The sequence below is a fragment of the Hibiscus syriacus genome, unplaced genomic scaffold, assembly GCF_006381635.1.
Source record: "Hibiscus syriacus cultivar Baekdansim isolate YM2019G1 unplaced genomic scaffold, ASM638163v2 tig00000778_pilon, whole genome shotgun sequence".
NCBI lineage: Eukaryota > Viridiplantae > Streptophyta > Magnoliopsida > Malvales > Malvaceae > Hibiscus > Hibiscus syriacus.
This window is the reverse complement of record NW_024061825.1, coordinates 2135127-2161096: the sequence shown is the minus strand read 5'-3', so window position 1 is coordinate 2161096 and position 25970 is coordinate 2135127. Positions and strand designations below refer to the sequence as shown.

General features: G+C 35.7%; 1 protein-coding gene across 1 annotated transcript in view; it reads left to right on the top strand.

The window, feature by feature from the left end:
• Window positions 1–1970: 1970 nt before the first annotated feature.
• Window positions 1971–25970, top strand: part of LOC120115030 (isoleucine--tRNA ligase, chloroplastic/mitochondrial-like) — a 28835-nt gene continuing 4835 nt past the window's right edge. The window contains exons 1-15 of the mRNA XM_039135806.1: window positions 1971–2165; window positions 3807–4005; window positions 4120–4274; window positions 4349–4450; window positions 5525–5594; window positions 13509–13621; window positions 13814–13882; window positions 14351–14458; window positions 14565–14715; window positions 20817–21048; window positions 21166–21452; window positions 21615–21751; window positions 24189–24336; window positions 24649–24780; window positions 25338–25466. Of these exons, the coding sequence (XP_038991737.1) occupies window positions 2076–2165; window positions 3807–4005; window positions 4120–4274; window positions 4349–4450; window positions 5525–5594; window positions 13509–13621; window positions 13814–13882; window positions 14351–14458; window positions 14565–14715; window positions 20817–21048; window positions 21166–21452; window positions 21615–21751; window positions 24189–24336; window positions 24649–24780; window positions 25338–25466 (2122 nt within the window). The 5' untranslated portion in view covers window positions 1971–2075. The remainder of the gene's footprint in view (window positions 2166–3806; window positions 4006–4119; window positions 4275–4348; window positions 4451–5524; window positions 5595–13508; window positions 13622–13813; window positions 13883–14350; window positions 14459–14564; window positions 14716–20816; window positions 21049–21165; window positions 21453–21614; window positions 21752–24188; window positions 24337–24648; window positions 24781–25337; window positions 25467–25970) is intronic.

The window sequence follows — 25970 nt, the reverse complement described above, 5'->3', positions numbered from 1 at the left end:
ATAATTTGGTTTGTGAAGAGCCAATTCTCTAAAATTTGTTAACGTAAATGATTTGAATTATGACATGATCTTTTATGATATTTGGATATATTTTGTTTATGAAAGTTGACATGAAATGATATATGGATTTAAATATAATACTATATGATATACTATGTAAAGGTTTCTACGTGAAGATGATATGTGAAATGTGTATATGAAAATTTTCTATATGAAAATAATCTATGTGCTCAGCAAAGGTGATATATGTGAAAGTGAATCATATGTGAATGTACTTTATGAGAATAAGACACACTTTAAATAGTGAAATGAAAATAATGATAAAGCTAAAGCCCAAGGTATATATATGAGAATTAGAGGTATAGTTGGCATGCCAAGAGTCAAGGGTTTTATGTGGTCCTTCGGGACAAAACTATGTAGTCATTTGGGACAAACCTATATGGTCTTTCGGGACAAATATATGGCACTTCGGTACAAATTATGTGAGCAGTGGTGACTGCATTAGTGCATAACCTTAATGTACTTAAATATATAAAGTTCTCAGTAGTATGCGTTGGGTTATTAAAAAAATTAAGTGATATAAATTGAACAATTGATTAAAGTATACATTTTGTTATGAAAAGTAACTGGAATTCTTTGAGAAATGTTTTATATGAAATGTGTAAATAAATGTTTTATGATTTTATTATATTCGTTATGCCTCACTAAGTCATATACTTAGCGTGTGATTGTTTTCACACGTAGGATCCATGAGTTTCGACGTGTAAGTTGAATAATGAAGGGCATAACAATGTACTGGTGAGAATTATTAGATCAAAGAGAAATTTGAATTGTATAATTTTTTGATTTGAAATGTTGTTAGCATGTACTAATTATGTTTAAATTGTCGATGCTCTGATATGTTTGTAAATATGTTTTCAATTTTCTAATAAAAGTCAAATTTTAGTCAAAAATTTCAAAGAGTCAAAGAGTTGGAAAGTCAATGTGACACCTCAGAGTCGTATCTGGGTCGGATACGGGTTGAGGTGTTACAAAATGACTTAAGCCTTAAAAATAATGATTTCTTTGTACAAAGAGTTACCCTCCAAATAATCCTGAATACAAGTCTCAAGCTATGATAAATGATATAAATAATCGTTGGGGAAATGGAGAAGAAGAAATTGAGATTTGATTATTGATAAATTTAGAGATCTGAGTTTAGAGATTTAATGGACTATGGCGACAACAAGGCTGATGGTTGATCCATAATGGTCGACAACTAACAATGATCGATGATAATAATATAGATGACAATGGGTTGGGTTGGGTCGAGTTTTTGTTTAGCTGACCTAACCTAAAAACTGTTTATCCTATCAAAACTCAATTCAAATTTTTTGAGTATAAATATGACTCGACCTGATATAAAATAAGGACCTAATTAAAAAAATAGATGGCTATCATAACAACTATCAATAAATTTATATGAAAAAATTACACTATTACCTTCAGGCCGGGTCGAAGATTTTTCACCCTAAACCCAGATCTACTTGACTCGACCTAAACTCAACTATATATAAAACTTGACCTGACCCTAACCCATTTTTTTAAAATCTAATCCTCTCAAATTAGATGGAGTTAGAATATATCGATTTCAGATTAAATTGTCATCCCTATACAATAATAGAGGTTAAAATTATAAATTCTTGAGAAAATTTTAGTTTTTTTAAAATAATAATAATTTTATTTTTTAAATATTTTTAAACATTTATAAAAATTGTCATATGTTTTATTTTTAATGACTGACATATTTTTTTAATGATTTTAAACTGTCAGAGACTTTAAATGATAATATAAATAACATTAGACATTTAAAATAAATAAACGGTATAGTTAAGATACTTGTTTTCTAATTAAACCGATTTTTTATTTTGGGTCAGGTCTAAATCTTCCTGTCATATAATCAGTACCCTAAGAAAACAGTGGTCCGCATTTATCCACTCATTTTTCCCTCTCGCTCCACCTTCCAATCCTCGCAATGGATGGAGTATGTCCATAGCTGGAAAACAAAGCAGTTTTTAGATAATTGAAAAACAATAATGTCTTTCTTCAAATCGGTGGCGGCAAATTCCTCTGTTTTCACTCCCAGGGAAGCCACAATGGCCATGAGGCAATCTTCTTCTTATAGAGTGCGCTGCTCCTCTAACTGTTATTTGTGGCAAACAAAGTGTTTGATAAAATGTCATGGAGATTGCAAATGGTTCTTTTTGTCCACTGGGCCTTTGTTTTTCTTCTTTTTTCTTTTACCGGCAGTTGCAAACAAATGCTGCATCACTCTTTTGTTGACTATGATATTGCTTCATTAATGTTTGGTACCCAGAAAAAGTGTTGTTTGCATGCGAATTATAATAAAAGAACCTTATTGCCTCTTTTAAGCTAACGTTACTGATCAGTTTACTTAGTATTGCAGTGAACTTTGGTCTCCTTTTGTTTTAGTTTAACTTCGCTTTAAACGCTTTAAGTTTCCGAAGTTGGTTTCCCTTGTCATCATTCCTCCCGAAAACTATTTTTGGGTTATGGGAACCTTCTGCAATATAAAGGAAGAAACCATTACAACTGTACTATTAATAACAATATTCATGTTCAGAGGGTACTGTTTGAAAGACCTGTTTTGCAACAAAGTATGTTTGTTTTTTATTTGATTGCAGCTTACTATCGAATAGTTTGCCGGCTAAATTCATATTTAGTATCGATTACCTTCTTGAAGTTAAGGAGCTCCAAAAATAAACTTCTTTTCTATAATATGACCCATTCTTGTTAATTAATTTAACATCTTGTTGATGCCTTATGCCAATTGCTCATTATTGCAAAACTGACGCAAGAGTTTTATTATTATGTTATTTTGTTATTTTAGTCTTATTTATTGATTAGTAATATGACCCATTCTTAATTTATATAACTACCTCTTGGTGCCCTATGCCAATTCTACTTGATTGCAAAGCTAAGACAGTAGCTTTAATATTATGTTGTTTTATACTTTAGTCTTATTTATTAATTATTAGGCATATAAATATAGGTCTACGAATATTAAAGTTATTTTGAAGGTTGAAATCTTGACTAAGATTACTAGTTTCCAATGAGAGCTTGCCTTAATGGCAAGGAGGATGTGTTGGGAACTTTGGGATCCTAGCTTCAAATTCCTTCATGTGTTAGTTCAATCTAGATTTATTCTGATGAGTTAGTTTGAGTTGAGTTTGTTACTTAGTTCGGTGCTTGTACTGATTGCTTATGATACATATTGATTGTAACCTTGCTGCAACTTTTTTATTATTTCTCGAATTAATAGAGAGAAACTAGGGTTTTTATAACCCTATGTTTTCTAGAGATCCAGCTTCTTCTTGCTTGTTTGTTCAGTCCTAATTCTATTGATTTACCATGTTTTCTAGAGTTCCAACTTCGTTGTTACTTTTTTCTTCAGCCCTAATTCTATTGATTTAGTGTACTTTCCCCCTAAACCACACCAAAAGCGATCAATGAAGAGAATGTGCACTATGACCTGATTCACATTTTCCTCTTAGTTGCTTTTGAAAAGTTGCATTTAGGCCTTTTTCGGTACCACTTGTTTACCTTGTCAGATGCTTGGTGTTTCTGTTGTTTACCTTGTCAGATGCTTGGTGTTTCTATCAAGTTTTTTCTCCAAACTTTTGAAATCAGGAAAACTGCAAGGTGGTGCAATTCTTGTTGGTTGCTTTTGTTTTTCATTCATCAGAAAAGTGCTATTAAAATGAGTTCAGTTTCTGTACTAATAGTAGTATGCTATATACATACAGGTATTGTCACAGAAAGCTGGTTCATCTCTTAGGAAAACCACTTCTGTTAGCTTACTTTATATCAGAGGAAGCTCTTCAGTTAGAGTGTTCTCTTTCTTAAATATTGCTTGCTATTCAAGTTATTCTCGAGATGAATTTTATTCTTCTTCAAAGAGAAGGTCTCACGGACCTGTTATGTCTGCAAAGAAAGCATCTCAAGGTCAGTTTCATCATACTGTTTTCTTTAATGGAAGATGTTAACGAGTTAACTTAATTGTGGCTGTTAACTAATCTATTTGTTCGCCGAATACTTTCCTTTTCTCCCCCCATCCAGGTCAAAAGGAAGAAGAAGGAAGGTACAAGCATACTGTTGATTTACCAAAGACGGCATTCAGCATGAGAGCTAATGCGTTGACGAGGGAACCTGAAATTCAAAAACTTTGGGATGACCATCAAGTGTTCAAGAGAGTTGTTGAGAAAAATGATGGGGTAGGTTTACTATACACTTCCTCCCATGTTTGCATATATGGGTTTGTTATCTTAGGTTTAATTTCTTTTTTTAGGGAAATTTTGTCCTTCATGATGGCCCTCCATATGCCAATGGGGATCTACACATGGGTCATGCATTAAATAAGATATTAAAGGACATAATTAATCGTTACAAGGTAGGTATTCTGGCTTATTTACTTCGGAAATCTAATTTGAATTTGGATTTATGGGCTCTTTTCCTCTGTTGAGAGATGCACAAGATCGGAAGAGCAAGAAAAAGAGGGAATTTGAGTCCGTTAGCCATTCTGATTGAATTGTTTTTTATTGCAATTACCACACTTGATTGAAAACATATTACCCAGACAAAGACTGAGCTTTTACGACCTGTAATGTGTTGCTTGCAATCACAAAAGCAGATGGAGACCTGCATTGTGATTGTGTTTGCTTCTAACTGCAATCACATTGCTAAATTGGGCCTGACTCGAATTGTTAATCATAACTTTTCTGTAGCACTCCCATAATTTTTTTCCCATGGCATGACCTGCATTAAAATTAAACCCATGTTGGTAAATACAATTATAAATATTCAAATACTAATTATTCTTATTTTTCTAGGATTACTCAAATTGTTAAACTTAGGAACACGACATTTGGTTGAAGTAAAAGGCAATAATCACTCTAATTGTTTAATTAGAATCAAGTGAAGAATTTATGGACCATAATTATTCCCATTCCAGAGATATAATGGAAAAGATGAGGAGCTTGATACTCAAGCTCAGTTAAAACTGTTAAGAACTGTAGTAATAATTGTGAAAGACACTTTTCCTTGGATTGTGGAAACGTATTTATTGTTACAGAACACTCTTGCTTCAAATCTCTGCCTGATCTATGGCCTTCTGAGGCAGTTTAAATTGTCTATTGTCTAGATCTAGTGATTTGTTTACAGCTTATTTGTGGAGCATAATACGATAACTTTGATTCAAGTTATGTTTATATAGTCTTCAAGTTTCTATATATGTAATATCATTCTAACCAACATAGTTTTTTTTTAGTATTGGCCCAAACTGTTGGATATCAGATGATAAACACACTTTATGCTGTAGTGATTGCATCATATGAATAGTATTTACTGTAATTTATTTTGATCATACCCTATTCTTTTTATTCTTTTCAAGTTCCTTATCTCTTTTTCTTGTAAATTCAAATCAAGTTGCCTTCATCTGTTTTTACTTTGTTCTTTATTTGGGCAGCTTCTTCAAAATTATAAAGTTCATTTTGTTCCTGGATGGGATTGTCATGGTCTACCAATTGAGTTGAAAGGCAAGTATCACCAAGATTGCTGCTTCTGTTTATCAAGATGTGAAATGACATAAAGTGATCCTTATTTGAATGCTATTGAAAAAGGTGCTCTTAGAAATTCAAGAAAAGTATTTGTATAAATTTAGAATTGCTATTGATGATATCTAGAGGTGTCACTGTTAAAAGTCAAGCAATTCACTATAAAACTTATCTTTATTCTATAGGATTTGTTACATATTTATACACAGACTATAATCTTAACTTAGGAAACTCTTAAACAAGTAAAGTAACTAATTCTAGGGAAAGATATAATCCCTTAAAGTTAGGGATTGTAACTACTAAAAGAATATTCACATAATCCTACATAATATTTCTAATTTAGGAATTTGTTTTCTGAAACTCCCCCTCAAGCTGGGAATGGATGTCCTCCATCTTCAGCTTGCTTGCTTGCTAACTTCTGAAAATATTTCCCAGGTAGTCCCTTGGTAAGTATATATGCAACTTGATCTCCAGTGGACACATAGGGAGTACAAATTAGTCCACTGTCAAGTTTTTCCTTTATGAAACGTCTATCCACTTCAACTTGTTTGTGTTATCATGTTGAACTGGATTATGAGCAACATTGATTGTTGATTTATTATCACAGTATAACTTTATTGATCCTTCCCATTTAATCTTTAAATCCTCCAAAATAATCTTAAGCCACAACAATTCACAAATCCCAAGTGTCATTACACTAAACTTAGCTTATTCACTGGATCTAGCCACCACATTATGTTTTTTTCTTCTCCATGTCACTAAATTTCCTCCAAGAAAGGTGCAATATCCTGAAGTTGATCTTCTATCAACCATGGGCCATGTATAGTCAACATTAGTATAGGCTTTCAAAGTTAAATTTTCTCCCTTTTTAAACATAATTCCTCTACCCGGTGTACTCTTCAAACACTGTAGAATATTGAGTTACTGCTCGTAGGTGTGATTCTTTAGGACTGTGCATAAATTGGCTCATAACTCCAACTGCGCAAGCAATGTCAGGGCTGGTGTGTGATAAGTAAATCAGTCTTCCCACAAGTCTCTGATAAGAGCTTCTATCAACTGCTGCATCCTCTATCGAATCTTCGAGTTTGTGATTAACTTCTATTGGCGTTTCTGCTGGCCTATGTCCTAGTTTGCCAGTTTATATTAACAAATCTAGGGTGTATTTCTGTTGGGATATGAAGATTCCTTGCTGTGAATGTGTCACTTCAATCCCAATGAAGTATTTTAGTCTTCCAAAGACTTCTTGAAGTCATCAATCCCTTTCAAATCATCTCCTATAACTATGATATCATCTACATAAACCAGTAAAGCAGTAACTCCCCCTGGAGAGGAATGTTTCACAAATAAAGTATGATCATCTTGACTTTGTTTGTAGCCCAGTCTTAGCATCACTTTAGTAAATCTCTCAAACCAGGCCCTCGGGGACTGCTTCAGCTTGTATAGGGCCTTCTTTAATCTGTACACTGCTTGCCCACTAATTGGACCAAATCCAGGTGGGATGTCCATGTAGACTTTCTCCTCAAGATTCCCATGCAAAAAAGCATTCATAATGTCATACTGCTGTAATTTTCATTCTTGATTGACAGCTAATGACAATAAAATTCTCACATTGTTCATCTTTGCGACAGAAGCAAATGTCTCAAGGTAGTCTATCCCATAAGTTTGAGAGTACCCTTTAGCCACTAACCTTGCTTTGCACCTTTCTAAAGAACGGTCTGATTTGTATTTTACTGTAAACACCCATCTAAACCCTACTGTTTTCTTCCCTTCTGGTAGATTCACCAAGTCCCATTTGTTGTTCTCAAGTGTTTCTATCTCAACTTGCATGGCATTCTTCAAATCCTCATTTTCTAATGTCTTAGACAAATTTTTAGGAATGACAATGGCATTTAGGTTAGTATGGAAGGCCTTATGATTGCTAGATAGGTTCTTGTATGATATAAATAGGTAATGAGGGTTTTTTTGTGGTGCAAGTTCTCTTTTTTTTCTAATTGTAATAGGAAAATCAAAATCTCTGTGATAAAAAACATAATCATATTTTTCAGTGGCATTTAGATCAGAGATAGATTCAATAGTTAGCTCGTTTTGTATAGGAGAGGAAGGAGATGATTGGACCTGCACTGGTGCCTTCTTCCTCGAGTAGACTAGTAGAGGAAGAGTAGTGTCCTGAGGTTTTTGATGAGTGCTGTTAGGATCAGATTGTAATGTGGTAGGTTGGTCAAAACCAGGCTGTTGGACAGGTTGGATAGGCTGATAGACATAATTAGGCTGTTGGGCTGGTATAGGAAAGTCAATAAGAGGTTGAAGTAGAAAATAATCCTTGTCCTTATCTTCCTTGAATGAAATCTCTCCCTGAAGATAAGGGTGAGTAAAATATCTTTCCTTTTCTACAAAAGTAACATCAACTTAAACAAAGTGTTTCCTTGTAGGTGGATGATATCACTTATACCCCTAGAGTGGATGAAAAACATTTGGAGGGGTTTGGTGTCTCCTAGAGTGGAGATTTTTATGTGGCAGGTGGTGTATCAGAAATTGGCAGTAAAGTCAGAATTATAGAAGAGAGGGGTTTCGGGGATTGTAGACATTGCATGTCCTTTTTGTAAAAGGGAGATTGAATCTTCCTCAAATTTATTCTTCACCTGCTTCGTGGCGTGGTCCCTATGGAATAAGTTTCTGAAAATTTGGAAAGTTAGTTCGGTTCTACAGGGCAATGCTCAAAGCTTTTTATTAGCTTGGGAAGACATGGTGTTTTATTCTTCTATTTGGTCCTTCATTCCGGCAGTTGTTCTTGGACTATTTGGAAATTCAAAAATGCCATTGTGTTTGAAGGGGGAATGTTAGGTCAGATTGATCTATTTTTAATGGCAAGATTTAGGCTCGCTTCTTGGTTCTTAGCTAAGTTCAAGGATGTGTCTATTTCTAAGGACTCTCATCAATGATCCCTCTCTTAGGGATTTATGCTCTCCTTCCAGGAATTCGATCATCAAAATTATACCTTGGTCTCCTCCCCCAAAGGGCTTTATAAAACTAAATGCGGATGCAGCTGTGAGTGGAGATTGGAGGAAAAGTGGTGTAGGTGGTTTATTAAGAGATGAGGTTGGTTCGGTGATGGGTTTTTTCCAAGAGGCTTCTAGCCCAAGTCCTTCTTTGATGGAGCTTAAGGCCATTAAAAAGGGCTTAATTTTCTTTGATTCTCTCCAACAACGGTTCAAGGAACTTCTGATTGTTGAAAGTCATAGAAAACTAGCAGTGGATTGGGTTAAGAATTCATATCGATGTCCTTATGTTTATGTAGATTTAGTGAAGGATATTGCTGCTAGGTTAAGAGATTTGGAGGGTGTTATTAGATGGGTTGCTAGGACAACTAATATTGAGGCTGATGGGTTAGCTAAGGCTGGTATTGGCTAGTTTCATTGTTTTGGTTAGGTTGTGTTTTTTTATGTTTCGGGTTGGTTATTGTAAGGGGGTGTTTATGGTTGTTTTTAATCATTATGTATCTTTCGGTTATTAATGAATTTTGAGGCATTCTTTTCCTCCTTCCAGTGATTAAAGAGCACCTCTTAGTGATCCATTAATCATGAAGGGGTTTTTTAATGAGGCAATTCTTATAAAAAAATATCACTTATACCCCTTTTGAGTGGAAGAGTAACCAACAAAGATACATTTGAATGCTCTTGGATCAAACTTGCCCCTATTTTGGAATTTATATGGACAAAGGCAACACAACCAAATATTTTAGGTCTAAGGTTAAGTGAGGGGCTGAAATTTGGGAAGAAATTGGTTAGGATTTGAATAGGGCTTTGAGATTCAAGGACTTTAGTGGGTACTCTATTGATCATATAGGTGACGGTTAACACAACTTTCCCCGATACTGTTTAGGAGCATTTTTTAGAAATAAAAGGGCTCTTGTTATGGCAAGGATATAACCATTCTTTCTTTTTGCCACACCATTCTGTTGAGGGTTATTCGCACAAGAGGACTCTTGTATGATACCTTTTTTCTTGAAAGCAAGGTGATAAGACTTGGTTGAAATAGTCTTTAACATTATCTTATCGAAACCTTTTAATGTATGTCCCAAACTGAGTCTTAATCATGGTATAAAAGGTTTTAAAGGTAGAGGTTACATCTGATTTCTGTTTTAGAAGAAATATCCATGACACCCGGGTATAATCATCTATGAATGAGACAAACCATCAGGCCCCGATTATATTTGGAATAGTGGTGGTCCCCAAGCATCATTGTGAATAAGGGTAAAAGTATTAGAGGCTTTTTTTTTATTACTTGCCGGAAAAGTTCTTTTATGTTTTGTAAGTTCACATATGTCACATTGGAATTCTTCAATATTTAAGGATTTGAACAAAGAGGGAAACATAAGTTTTAGAACTTTAAAGGATGGGTGACCAAGGTGGAGATGATGAAGCCATATATGGTCCTTATTGTTTTTGGATTATGATAAAAGCGAAAAAAATGGGGAGTTCAGTGCACTGACTTGTCCACCGGGGTCTTCAAGGTAATATAGGCTATTTACTTCCTTAGCATGTCCAATCATCTTCTTCGTTCCTTGTTACTGAAAAATGCATTGAGAGAAATGCAAATGAACATTGCAGTTTGTCCTTGATATTTTTCTGGATAGATAGAAGATTAGTAAATAGTTTTGGTCCGTGAAGGACATTTTTTAGTGTAAGGTTTTTGCTTATAACAATATATCATTGGCCAACAACTGTTATCATAATACCATCTGCAACTGTTATTTTTTGTTGGTAGGACAGGGTGTATAAGTGATAAATCTAAGTGAAGAATTGGTAATATGGTCTATAGCTCCCGAGTCAATTACCCAAGAGCTTTGGGTAGGTAAATCCGAGGCCTTAGAATCCTAAGAAGAGGATATACCTGAGAAAACCAGACTGTATGTTTAGTTGTATATGCTCTTCCTTGTCCCCTTGATGTTCCTTCTTTTTCTGAAAAATTTCTACTTGCTGTTTATTGCTTTCCATGAAGTCTTAAGCACTTCTCTTCTGTGTGGCGAGGTTTCTTGCGATAGGTGCACCATAAAGAGTCCCTATTCACTGTTTTTGATGCCTCTGGTTTATTTTCTTTATTGATATGCTATTCCAAACCAATTTTCCTCTTGGTTACAGCTTAGTGACTAGGGCTGAACTTTCCACTTGACTGTTTTCAATCATTACACCTCTTCTTCCTTCTTCAGCATGAATAATTGCAATAGCTTCATTTAGTGAGGGCAGATCTTCCTTTCCAAGAATTTGGACTCTCACTGCATCGAATTCAATATTTAGTCCAGCAAGAAAATCGTAAATTCTATATTTTTCAACAAATCTCTTTAGGGCTACTGCATCTTCACTACACCTCATTTGGATAGACTGGTAGTGATCCATCTCTTGCCAAAGATTTTTCAGTATATTAGAATACTCGGTGATTGATCTGCTTCCTTGCTTGGTGGATGAAATCTTGCTCTTGATTTCATAAATTTGGGCAACATCTTTAACCTTTGAGTAAGTTTGTTTTACAGCCTCCCATATCTCATGGGCAGTATTGAGGAACATGCAAATATCACTGATCTTCGGCACCATTGAATTCCATAACCAGGACATGACTAATGAATCCTGTTCATCCCAAGAATCAAACCTAGGATCTCCCTCCTTAGGTCCAATTCCAAGAAGATGGCTTAACTTACCTCTACCCTTTAGGAATGTACGAACTAGCTGAGACCATTTAAGGTAGTTTTTTCCATTCAACCTATGGGCAACTTGTATATTTTGTAAATCACCCATCGGGTTGGAATAACTTCCTTCACTCATTGTGCCTCCCTGAATAGTCTCAGAACTTCTGGTATCGACCACCTCAACCATGTTTTTGTTGGGCTAACAATACACACTTAAGGGAAGAGTTTAGGGAAAAGAAAAGGTTGCTAAACCGAGATTTACAGGACCCAAAAATAAGCTTAAAACAACTCTGATACAATGTTAAAAGTCAAGTAATTCACTGAACTTATATTTATTCTATAGGATTTGTTACATATTTATACACAAACTATAATCTTAACTTAAGAAACTCTTAAACTAGGAAAGTAACTAATTCTAGGGAAATATATATTCCCTTAAAGTTGGGGATTGTAACTACTAAAAGAATATTCACATAATCCTACATAATATTTTAATTTAGGAATCTGTTTTCTGACTGTCACTTTGGCAGGTTGAATTCAGGTTAGGCTATTTAAGGCATAGTAATTTCGAGTTCATGTCATTTAGGTTTAAGTCATTTTTTTATTCAAGTAGTCTTAGGTTCCATTTCAGGTTTCATACTTCGCTATGGGTCAGTTTGTGTCCATTTTGTTAACTTTTTACATCATATCAGATTGGTTTTGGACAAATTAAGTTCAAATTTATCTGTGGTAATTAAGTTATTTAAGATTACATTTTAATGAACTAGGGGCATGTGGATATGCATACTTCCCATTTTATATTTTTAATACCATAAAGGTAGCTTTCTTTTCTAAAATGTAAATGTCAATGCATTATATAAAATTAAGAAGATAATAACAAATGCATTATTATTTTTTTGATAGGAATTGAAGGCCTCGTTAAAAACCTCCTTCATGATTAAAGGAGCTTATAGAGAAGCTCCTTAATCAGCGGGAGGAGGAAAAGTGTGCCTTAAGATTTCATTAACCATAGAAAATACACGATACAACCAGGGAGCCACCCCAATATAAAACAAAACACAAAAAACAACCTCAAACAATCCTACCAAAACCAGCCTAATCCAACAAAGCAACAACAACAGCCTAAAAAACAGACTGGTCAAACTCAAAGCCTAAACATGGCCCGATAGATGCCCAAACAAAACAAAACAACCATAATCAAAGCCAAGGGTAACAGCTGACTAAAACCATAGAAGCCAACTTCTAACTCAAAAGCCACTTAGCTTTCTCATGATAAGACTACAAAAAAGCACGCACATAGCCGCCTTTCCACCACATTAACTCGTCTTGTCGGCTAAAACCATCCGAACTTCCAGCTCCAAACAAAAAGCATGATGCAGATCACCTAAAACTTCTCCTTCCCCCGCCATAGTCTTCCGAAATCATATACACTACTGAGCCATTAGACTCACAACCCAATTCTTTCCCAAAATGCAAGGAATCGAATGCATCCTTCTGTTGAGACTGCCCCAATGCTGGAAAGTCAGAATCATATATAAATCTGCCATAAAAAACAGACACCTCTTCCTCCCACTGCACCTTACTCTGATGTCTCTTGCTTCTGTAACCCCTATACTTTCTTTTGGGAGCTGTAAAATTCTCTTGAAAAAATTGGTCAGATCTATATTTGTTGCCAAAACCCTCCTTAGGTCTCTATAACAAATGCATTATTTTATTTTGTAAAAAATAATAAAAACATTTATAATGATGGAAACATTTTTCACAATTTTAATATTATTATGAAAGATAATAATGAAATTTAAATTTTTAGAAGTCCTTTAATTTTAATAAACTATTTTTATATTTATTTATTTCTATTGCATTAACATTTTTAAAATAAAAACTATATTTCATCAAATTTTGGTCTCAAGTTAGACGGGTTTTGGTTTATTTTTCTTGGTCGAATCAGACTGAGGTGGCTATTTCTGCTTTGGGTCAACTCTGCATGCCCTATTTGTATCTTTTATGGCTGATATTGGATTTTACTTTTCATTAATAGATATATTGACCATAATGATCTGTTGTCCCTCCCTGTCATGTTCTGAGTCTAGGTCCAGTGATAGAATGTTTTCTCATTTATGACATCTTCATAGCAGGATATGATACCCAACTTACGAGGAAGGTCAAAATCTTCCCAGTTGAAATTCTAAGTTGTCTATCGCTTCTAATTGTAACAGTTCTTCAATCATTGGATCAAGATGCTAGAAAGGATCTAACACCACTGAAATTGAGAGCGAAAGCTGCCAAATTTGCCAAAGCAACTGTCAAAGCGCAAATGTCATCATTTCAGGTGTTAATGAGTTTAGCTTGTTTAATCGATTCATGCTATGCATGATTCACTGGTTTTTTTCTTCAAAATTTAACATTTTTTCATGGGTAATATTGACACTGATGATAAATTTATTTGTTTTCCCTTTTGTCATGGTTAATAATAGATTACTAAAATTTGCAATTGAGTTCTTTGAATTTTAAATTCTTGCAGCGCTTTGGAGTTTGGGCAGACTGGGATAATCCTTATCTAACACTAGATCCAAAATATGAAGCTGCCCAGGTATCTGGACAGTCTTTATTCGTTTTACTTTATCACTGCTTAATTAGAGTATAAATCGTAAACATGCAGATTTTCCTTATGTTGTCTTAAAATTTAGTCAAAAATTGGGAGGAGGATATGAAACACTTTGCATATTTTGCTACGAGTAGAGGAAGAAAGAAAGAGAAGTGCGTCAAGGGACAAAAGGGATTCTTTTGAATTTTAAGGGAATATAATTCTAAAATCTTACCTTCCTAAGTTCCTATGTTTTCTTTCCAACATTAGTGTTAATTGTTCTCTTCTTGGAGACGTTTATATCATGTCTCACTCCCTCTTATACCGGTCTAGCCTGAGAAAATCTATAATTCAAATCCTGATTCTAGCACATGTGATGAGAAAATGCCATTTGGTATTATATAAAATTTCTAATGGAAGTAGCGTATTATTTCCAAGTAGCTATCTGTTTTTTCTTGTATCTGTATATGCTAGATTGAAGTGTTTGGCGAGATGGCACTTAGAGGATACATATATAGGGGTAGGAAACCAGTTCATTGGAGTCCATCATCACGTACAGCACTTGCAGAGGCCGAATTGGAGGTAAAAATCCATTTTCCAAGCATCTCTTATTGTCGTATACCTTTTTGCACTTAGCATTCTTCTAGGATTGCCAGGTTACTAATTTTCTGTTTTCTTCCTAATGGAGTATCCTGAGGGCCACGTTTCAAGAAGCATATATGCTCTCTTTAGAATGGTGAGTGCACCTGCAAGTAATGATAGCTTATTGGAAGAATTCTTTCCAGATTTATGCCTTGCAATATGGACTACAACTCCTTGGACTGTTCCAGCCAATGCTGGTAGGTCTTCTTTTCTTTTGCTCTGCATTGCCCTAAACTTCCCATATTTATACTGACATGAAACCGGCGTTCTTTTCAATTTGTTAGACATGCTTCTCGCAAAAGTGTTGCACCCTTTCTGTAAGTTGGAGTAATGGTCTGAATAAAATTATGGTCTTTTGGATCCTTTGTTAAAGTTGATTACACATTTTATTTCTGCCCCTTTTGGTGGTCTTTTGTTAGCTTTCAAATGGTTTCAAGAGATATTTTGATATCAAATGTCCCTTCAAATCTACATTTGGTTCATAATGCCGTGTCTCCCATAGCAAAACAACCCATTAATTACCCTTTTCTAATTGAGTCAAATTGACATGGAGCATTACCTGTAAATAGTTGTGTGAAATGGGTAATTTCCTTTTATTTATGATGGTCAAAAGAAATTTATCAAGGATGAAACCCTACTCATATGTACTTTTTCTTATGATGGGGGATTTGAACAATCAGATTGAGATTGGTTATGAAGTATCAGTTTTTTTTTTCTTCCTTCCTCTCCACCTTTGGTACTGGTTTTTACTTATTGCAGATTTTTTTTGGTTCTTCATGTTAGTTTGGTTCCTTCTTGAAACTCTATTGTCCCTCATGTTTATGAGATTTGAACATGTGGTTAAATATGGTAAAGATTTATATTGCTATGCATGCAGGTTTGATACTATACTATTTTTGGTTTACTAGTCATGTCTTGATCTCTGTTGTAAAACAGAGAAGATAAGAGAAATATAATTCTATTCGGCTTGTTATATAGGCTATTTATACAACTATACAAGCTAATATGAACGGAAAGTAAATCAACACATTCCTAAGAATTAGCCTGAGATCTTGCTACCATCTATACTAATTTGTAGTCTGTAACACTCCCTCTCAAGGTAGTGATAGATGTTAGTCATGCCTAGCTTGTTACATATTGAACTCGATTTTCATTCAGTGCCATTGTGGTTACATCAATAAGTTGTTCGGTTGCAGTCGCTTTTTCGGTTGCGTTGCGTTTATCGCAATTGCGGACATAACTGATGCTATTGCAGTCATTGCGGGTATCGCTGTTATGCAATAACGGTTTTGGATGGCACTAAAACCGCTATATAACAGCCGCTATTCCGATAGCGGTCCGCTATTTAAATTCTTGGTCCTAACTGTGTGGGATTATATCTTTTATCTCATTATATATTACACTGTATTTTTCTTGATTTAATACGAGAAATTTTCCTTCACCAAAACTCTCAATTGGTGTTAAAAGAAATATGTATAAATAGACAAATAATATGTTATTGATGTTGAAACTTATACATAAACTGTTACCAGCTGGATTCATAGCATTGTACTTCCTCGTATAGGTATTCAAGTTGTTGTATACTGAATTCTAGTGACTAGTGATCACAGAAGTAATTTATATTTTTGCACTTTCAACTGACAAAATCAATATATGTATATGAACAAATGTGAGAAGAAATGAAATTCTTACTTTATTGCTCTAAACGTAAATTACAATTTATAAGGAAGAACTACTCTAAGTTAAGAAATAATTCCTAAGTTCAGAGAATTAGATTAGTTGACTATTTACATAAGGCAAACTCCTAGAATTAAGAAAAAAAAGATATTGTTCCTTGATTCTAGGAATTCCAACACTCCCCCTCAAGCTGGTGTATAGATGTTCATCAAACCCAGCTTGCTAGTGAGATCTTCAAACATGTTCTTGTTTAGGCTCTTGGTAAACAAGTTTGCAATTTGTTGTTTAGTTGGTAGGTAGGTTATGCATACTTCCCCTGATTTGATCTTTTCTTTGATAAAATGGCGATCTATTTCTACATGTTTGGTACGATCATGGTGAACCGGATTGTATGCTATGCTCACTGCTGCCTGATTGTCACAGTACAATTTCATAGGTCTGGTGTGAGGCATTTTTAATTCCCTCATTAGTCGTTGTATCCAAATTCCCTCGCATATACCATGTGACACAGCTCGATATTCAGCTTCAGCACTACTGCGGGCTACAACAGATTGTTTTTTATTTTTCCACGTCACAAGGTTACCCCACACATAACTGCAGTAACCGCTTGTAGACCTTCTATCATTCACCGAACCTGCCCAATCAGCATCTGTGTAGATGTCTACATATCGGTTATTTGTTTTCTTGAAGTATAGGCCCTTACCCGGGGTTCCCTTCAAGTATCTCAACACCCTATGGACAATCTCTAGATGTTTCTCCCTTGGGTTATGCATATATTGGCTGATAACACTCACACTGAAAACAATGTCAGGACGAGTGTGGGATAGATAGATAAGTTTTCCCACAAGTCGTTGATATCTCCCCCTGTCTACTTCCTCTCCATCTTCATTATTTCCAAGTTTCAAATTGAATTCCATCGGGGTCTCTGCAGGTCTGCAACCTATATCCTTCAGTAAATCTAGAACATATTTTCGTTGAGAGATGGAGATACCTGTTTGAGACCTTGCTACTTCTATTCCAAGGAAGTATTTTAGATTTCCCAAGTCCTAAAGCTCAAATTCAGTGCTAAGGAACTCTTTTAGGCATCTGATTTCATTCGAATCATCTCCTTTTAGAATGATATCGTCAACATAGACCATAAGGATGGAGCATTTACCTTCCTTTGAATGTTTGTAGAACATGATATGGTCAGCTTGTCCTTGGGTATATGCCCTGTTGGTCATAGCCTTGGCAAATCGACTAAACCAAGCTCTTGGGGACTGTTTCAACCCATATAGTGATTTCTTTAACCTGCATACCCGACATTTTTCTTCGTCGAATCCTGGTGGAAAGTCCATATAAACTTCCTCGGCCAATTCACCATTTAGGAAGGCGTTTTTAACATCCACCTGAGTCAAAGGCCAATCAAGATTTACAGCAAGTGATAGAAGAACCCGAATATTATTAAGTTTGGCAACAGGTGCAAAGGTCTCATCATAGTCGAGCCCATATGTCTGAGTGAATCCCTTTGCCACAAATCGAGCCTTGTGCCTGTCAATAGTTCCATCAGTTTTGAATTTGGTGGTGAAAATCCATTTGCAGCCTACTGGTTTTTTCCCTTCAGGCAGATCCGAGATTTCCCATGTTCCATTGTTTTTTAGAGCATTCATTTCTTCCATTACAGCATGTTTCCATTCGGGTGATTCAAGAGCTTCCTTCACATCCCTTGGAGTTTTTACATGGTCAATATTTGTCACAAAGTTTTTGTATGACTTGGATAGATTTCCATAAGACACAAACCGAGAGATAGGGTGTTGGGTGCAGGTTCTTACACCTTTTCGAATAGCAATTGGGAGATCAATAGATGGAGAATCAAGGGTTACCTCTGTTGTAGAACAGTCTACGGTTGTAGATGAATTTGGCACTGCTATGTCAGTTTTAGGAGAGTAATGACGCCTTGAATAAACCCGGAGTTCAGGAGAACAAAGTTGCTGAGTTTCAGGAGCAAGCTGTGGAGCAAGCTGTGGAGCAAGCTGTTGATGTTTTTGCAGACTAGGATCATCATTGTGCTACTGGGAAGGGGACTGCTGTGAGGGGACTATGAGGATGTCATTAGGTGGCTGCTGTGAGGGGACTATGAGGATGTCATTTGTATTAAAATTTTGTGGTAGATTAGGATCGGGTGGTGGAGTAATAAGGAGGGTATTGAGGTTCTCATCTTCATTGAGAATCTCCCCCTGAAGATGAGTTGCTGAAAAATATGGTTCTGTTTCAAAGAAGGTTACATCTCGGGAAGAAAATGTACGATGCAAAGTAGGTGAGTAACATTTGTACCCTTTTTGCGCAGGGGAGTAGCCAACAAAAACACAAGTATGAGCACGAGAGTCAAGTTTAGATAGGTTGGGTTGATGGCTATGGACAAAGGCTTTACACCCGAATAATTTAACCGGTAAGGTAGGAACATGGAAAAGAGGGAAAGCTTTTTGAAGGGTATTTAGAGGTGTTTGAAATTTAAGGACTTTGGATGGCATTCGGTTGATTAGGTAGCATGCGGTAAGAACAACCTCTCCCCATAGGTATTTTGGGATATTTGTGGTAAACATTAGGGCTCGAGCAACATTTAATAGGTGCCGATTTTTCCTTTTCGAAATTCCATTTTGTTGTGGTGTGTCTGGACAGGAGCTTTGGTGTATGATGCCTTGTTCTGCAAGGTAAGGACTTAAAATCGAGTTGAAGTACTCTCTTCCATTATCGGTGCGGAGCGTTTTTATGGTGGAATTGAATTGGGTTCTAATCATTGAATGAAAATTTTGGAATACTTTGGGTGTTTCGGACTTTTCTTTGAGGAGATAAACCCAACAAACTCTAGTATGGTCATCAATAAATGTTATAAATCATCTAGCCCCCGTAATATTTTTCACTTGGCTAGCCCCCCACAGATCACTGTGTATTAAGGAGAAAGGTTTGGATTAGATGTAAGGTTTTAATGTATAAGGAACACGAGTATGTTTTGAGAGTTGGCAGATTTCACACTTTAGGGAATTTGGATTTTTATTTCGAAATAACAGTGGAAATACATACTTCATGTACAAGAAGTTTGGGTGTCCTAGCCTTTGGTGTCACATCATAATTGTGTCCTCATGTGAAGCAGATAACACCAAACTTCCTTTCTTATTGTCTTTATTCCATATGTAGAGTCCATCATCAACCTTAGCAGTGCCAATCATCTTCCTCGATTTCTGTTCCTGTACAACACAACCACGAGCAGAAAATTCAACAAGAGCAGCATTATCCTCAATTAGTTTACTAACTGACAGTAAATTGCAGGATAAACTTGGGACATGTAAGACTTTGTCAAGAGAGAGTTTTTCAGTGAGTTGAACTGCCCTAGTCCCAGCAACAGGCGAGTATGAACCATCAGCTATTCGGATATGAGATTGATTGTGACAGGGGATGTAGCTGTGGAACAGGGATGAGTTACCTGTCATGTGGTCGGAGGCACCTGAATCCAGGATCCAAGCGGATTGATTAGTTGAATCCGAAGTAATATTAAAAGCAATACCTTGAATAGCCAAGGATCCATGAGCAGTAGGTGTTTCAAGTATCTTGTGTAGGGCTTCGAGTTGAGATTTGGTTAGGCGGACATCGAAGGTATTTTCTGTAGAGGATGAAGTGTTGGATGATACAAGGGTTGTGGTTTTAGATTCGAAAATATTTTCTGGTTGTTCTGCCATAGGAAGAAAACAACGCAAGAACAATTTTTAGAGGAAGAGCAGAATAGGATCGAATGAGTCCTACAGCTCTGATGCCATGAACAAATGTGAGAAGAAATGAATTACTTTATTGCTCTAAACGTAAATTACAATTTATAAGGAAGAACTATTCTAAGTTAGGAAATAATTCCTAAGATCAAGGAATTAGATTAGTTGACTATTTACATATGGCAAACTCCTAGAATTAAGAAAAAAAAGATATTGTTCCTTGATTCTAGGAATTCCAACAGTATATCTAAATTGCAAATTATCAGTCACAAATATGATCAGGTTTTTTTTTTGGATAGAAATAGAGTAGGCCGCATTAAAAACCCCCTTCATAACCGTCATGTTACATCAGTAACGTGAAGGACATTGGAAGGAGGAAAAGAGTGCCTAAGATTTTATTAACAGAACAATAATACAAAGCCAGTTCCTCACAACCTTCTATTAATATATTGTTGGAACTAATGAAAGTATGCTTTTCATTTTATTTTTGAATTTTATTGTTGGAACCAATGAATGTTATTCTAATCTGATTTGGATTCTCTTTCCCTTGATTTATCTTGCATGCAGTGTATATGGTTGTTGCTTTAAGTTTAAATTGTGACGGCATTTTGTGACTACTTTTATTTAAATCCAACTATTGTCAAACAAATCATGTCCTTTAGTTTTAGTTCGATGTCTATGTTTAAGTCAATGGTACTATATGAAAACTATCATTGAATTTGAAGATGCATTAGCAGCTTCCTATAAACCTTGCTACTTTGATTGTTTGAATGTTGAAGCACTAAGCTTAATCTGTTCAATTTGTGCCATCTAGGTTGATCACAAGTAGTTGGTTTATTAATCTGGAAAAATATTGTCTTGTTTCTTCTACTTCCTGTCAGCTGTTGCGGTGAATGCCAAGCTTCAATATGCTGTTGTTGGACCGAAACCACTCTTTGAAGATGCCCACCTATCTACTGGAAATAAGAAGAAAAGAATTGGAAATGTTCTGAAGGAACCAAATATGCCTTTCTTTATAGTGGCATATGATCTTTTGCCAACACTAGAAGCAAAATGGGGAATTAAGCTCATCATCAAGAAAACACTATTGGGTTCAGATCTTGAAAATTGCAGGTTGAGTTAAAACCAAAGCGTATATTTACTTAACTAACTCGAGGCATTATTTAACAATGCATGTTTGGGGTTATTAGTCAAATTTTCAATTTCTGAAGATAGATCTTGTGGTTTCAGGTATGTTCATCCAGTTACCAATATGGAATGCCCTGTTGTCATTGGAGGAGATTACATTACTACAGAATCAGGAACTGGATTGGTGCATACAGCACCTGGTCATGGCCAGGAGGATTATGTAACTGGTATGAAGTATGGACTGCCTATAAATTCTCCTGTAGATGATGATGGAAAGTTCACTGATGAAGCCGGGCAATTTAGTGGGCTTGATGTTCTTGGAGATGGTAATGTTGCAGTTGTCAAATACTTGGATGAAAAAATGGCCCTTATAATGGAAGAATCATATGGTAGGTTCATTTAAAACCAATCTTTTTACTATTTCCATTACTGTTATTTTTTCTTCGATGATTTTATGGTCTGTTATTGTTGCCTGCTATTCTTTTGCTAACATATTGTTAAACCGAAAGGGTAGCCATGCCAATAATCAACATCCTTATTCTGTTATGCAGAACATAAGTATCCATATGATTGGCGTACAAAGAAGCCTACGATATTTAGGGCAACTGAACAATGGTTTGCATCTGTGGAAGGCTTTCGTCAGGCTGCTATGGATGCAATTGGTCATGTAAAATGGATTCCTGCTCAGGTATTTATTTTAATTGGTGTTGGAAGTAATTATTGAGTTTTTTTTTTTGATAAGAATTTCAGGCCTCGTTAAAAACCCCCTTCTTGATTAATGGAGTTTATATGAACTCCTTAATCAGTGGAAGGAGGAAAAGAGCGCCTTAGGATTTTATTGAACCATAAAATTACATAAGATACAACCATCATACACCCCACCAACCAAATAAACTTGAAACAACCATAAAACACCCGAAATATAAGACTAGAATAGAATCAGCCAATTCCTTCTTTAGCTAAGGCATCATCCTCTAGATTGGCTGACCTATTAACCCATCTTACAACACCTTCTAAAACATTAAGCCTATGAACAATATCTTTGATCAAAAACGCATAAACATCAGGAACTAGATCCTCTTTCTTAATCCAGTCTACCGCAACTTTGCTGTCGCTTTCAATAATCAGACGACCCTTCCTGTCTTGTAAATAATGCACCTTTCATTGAGCCTAATGTGAACAATGTGATTTGAGTGTGAATTATGTGTTATGTGGTGTTATCCCACATCATTAAGATTTAAGTCTCCTGTAGTCTTATGTTTCAGTTGATTCTCTCCACATAGATTCCAGTTGGTTTGATGTTGGATGCCTTGTATGAGGTTGTCCACATGTAGGTTCGTGTTCAGCTACACGTCAGGGACATTGTTAATTGCTGTAATCTCACATCTGTTTAGTCTTTGGTTTCTTGTCTTAAATTGAAGTTGGGCTTGTCCGCATATCGTGAATTGGTTTTTGGCTCTGTTGCTCGGAATTGTCAAAATGGCAGCCACACCCGTGTTGATGCGACACAACAAGGATAAGGGTATGGGATATGGATCGAATCTGTCATACTCTTGGTGACTGGGTGAGAAGAAAAGTAGAAGAAAAAACCGTAAGGAAAGAAAAAAAAAGAAAAAAAAAGAAAGTAGTAGCAGGAGAAAGAGAGAGGAAAGAGATTAGAATCTAGATTGAAATCTCAGTTTTCAAGGGGAAAAGTAGTGAAAAAAGTGGAACATTAAAACGTCTTAGTTTTGGGTTTGAAGCTCAAATGCTTGTTAATTAAGCCAATCCAAATAATAAAATAGTAAACTTTATATTTTATATTTATTTTTAATATTCATTTACAATTAATAATGGTTAAAATAATTAATAAATAAAAAATAAAATAATATTATGTACTATTGATGTTTTATAGACATATATCATATTATGTTCTCGAATTGTTAATAATAAGATATTATGTACTATTGATGTTTTCAATAGCAATGATTAAGGACTGGTCCAAAGGTGGAATCGGTGGTTTGTTAAGGGACGCGAAATGTAATGTGCTGCAGATTTTTTGTGAAAAGGTCGATGTTGGCCCTCCTGTTCTGTCAGAATTATTGGCGATAAAGTCGGGCTTGAAGCTGTTTGCGGATTCAGTCTGGTGCAACAAGGGCCGCCTAATTTTGGAAACTGATTGTGCTAAAGTTGTTGAGTGGATAAAGAATCCGGGGTCGTGTTCTCCTCTTTTCTGCTCGTTGGTGAAGGAAATTTCAGCATATATCTCGGACGTAAGGGTTATTCTGAGGCTTATTCCGAGAAGCGCGAACTAGGAGGCGGATGAGTTAGCCAAATCTGGAATTGGCTAATGGGTTTCAGGGGTGTTGTCTTCTCTTGTTTGTGATTTGGTCGTTGTGTTTGGAGTTTGGGTTCTGCTTTGTAAGGAGGTAGTTTTTCATGGTTTAAGTTGTGTTGTGGATTGTAAGGCTCCTGCAAGTGTACTTTATTTTGTTTTGGTAATAAAATCTCTGAGGCATTCTTTTCCTCCTTCCAATGTCTGTTGAGATACCTATTAGTGTTTCGACGGTTATGAAGGGTTTTTTTTAATGAGGTCTCCCTTTCTTATAAAAAAAAGTACATATAAAACGCGTCCCCACACCCACGTCCTATTGTCAGATCTTTTTGTGATGTATCCCTTGTCTTGAGGTTAACTTAATTGACAAGTTGGACATCTAGACATGTATCCGAGTCTGACACATGTACTCGAGTCTGACACCTGTACTCGAGTATGAGCAACATAGGTTTTATGTTGGATGCTAAACACTATGTAAAGTCATAAAATATATTTAAGCTCATTGCTAATTTGCTTTCCACATCTTAGATTTCGATTTTCTTTCCTCTTATTTTTTTCTACTCTATCAAGTAATGGATGAAAGAAAATTACTTTTCTTTTCCATTTTTCCTACCAAGCAGGCAAGCACACTGATAGAAAGAAAAAATTATATATTTTTATCTTTCACCTTCTGTCTCTTTCAATTTTTTCATCTTTCCAATTTCTTTCCACCTTACCAAGGGAAGCCTTGATTTTATCTTTTGACAAATGGTACCATTTATGTTAACAGTTACATGTTATGTAATCATATGTTTTGATAATGACATTTTAGGCACAAAATAGAATTTCTGCCATGACTTCCGGCCGCTCTGATTGGTGCATATCAAGACAAAGAACATGGGGTCTGCCCATACCCGTCTTCTATCACGTGGCATCAAAGGAACCTCTCATGAACAAAGAGACTATCGATCATATCAAATGTAAGGTGTCCACTAAGTCTTATTGCCTTCGTTTAGGTTTTTCTCTCTTGATGTCTTTGAAGGATTCATTAGTTGTGTTTTTGGGTTTCTATTAAAGTTGGGGTTATTTTCCACTTGAAGGCCTTCATTTAGATTTTCTCACTTGATAATCTTTCGAGGATTCATTAGCGATATTTATGGATTTATATTCAAATTTGGGTTATTTTCCACTTTTATGAGAGTCCCTAATTATTGCCCTTGTATGATACTTTTAAACTTCTGTGTAGCTATTAAGGTTTCAAGCCATGATATTCCTGTCATTTTTTGTGGCAGTCATTATAGCCCAAAAAGGCAGTGATGCATGGTGGTACATGACAGTGACGGACCTGCTACCTGTGAAATATCGTGATACGGCATCAGAGTATGAAAAGGGGACGGACACTATGGATGTTTGGTTTGACTCAGGTTTGTTTTAGGGGTTGAGCTTCTAAGAGAAATAAGTTGGAATGTAGAAGTTTCTTGTTCTTGCCTGAGCATCATCACAAGATTGACATTATCATTTCCACGGTCCTAAAATTGTTATGGTTGTCTCGAGAATTCTCCAGATAACTATGCATCAAGTTGTTTGTTTCTGAAACTAGAAGTGTCCCCCCACTTTTTCCTCCCTCCCTTTAATTTTCATTGTTCCTTTGGGTTGTGCGTGCTGGTTACATGATATCCTTTGGCATATGGTTTTAGCTAAGGCTATTCCTGAAGGCCAGCTTAATGAGGAAGAACGTTTTTGCTGTGCTGAATACTAGATTTATGATATGAAGTCGATTGCATTTTTTAGACTTTATAGAATCTATTGTTTGGTGTGGCTGTAGATAACACAGAGACATCATTAAGTCTTATACAATTGTTTTTCCTTCTTTCTTTTGCCTTTCTTAACTTCGAATTCCGTTACTATGGCTTAGAAATGGTTAGTGTGATAAATTGCTTATTTAGTTTTCTGATGTTTGTTAACTGCACCTATATGACAGGCTCCTCCTGGGCTGCTGTCTTGGGGGAAAGAGATGGCCTTAATTTTCCTGCAGATTTGTATCTTGAGGGTACAGATCAGCACCGTGGGTGGTTCCAAAGTTCCTTGTTAACAAGTATTGCCACAAAAGGTATCAAATGAGAAGCGCATCCATAAGTGAACACCTGTGAATTTTGCTAGTAGAGATGTAGAACTGCAGAGGGCTTATTTCCCTAAGACTAAAATTAACTGCATTAGCATTGGTCTTCCTATGGTTACTTCTCGCCTGGTTTTTTCCATTTTGAATAGTAAATGGCAATGTTATTTTTCTTTCATATTGCCTGTAACCATATTCTTGTAATTTTTCTTTCTTTATTTCTTGACTTTTTTGAGCTAAGAACCAAAATAGAACCATCAAAAAGAATAAAATTGAATGCATAAGCATGAATTTTGTTATTATCACCTTATTAGTAAGCATGATTTTTGTCACGATTAGTGATTACCATGGGTCAGAGTGTCTGATAGAGAACAAGAAGATACAGATTTGGGGGTGTGTGGGGGGGGCAACTGAGGGAAAAGGTAAAATATAGCCAAAGAGTGAAAGATTCATTCGAATACTTCAAATCTGAAAATCTCAATGATGCAAATGGACCAA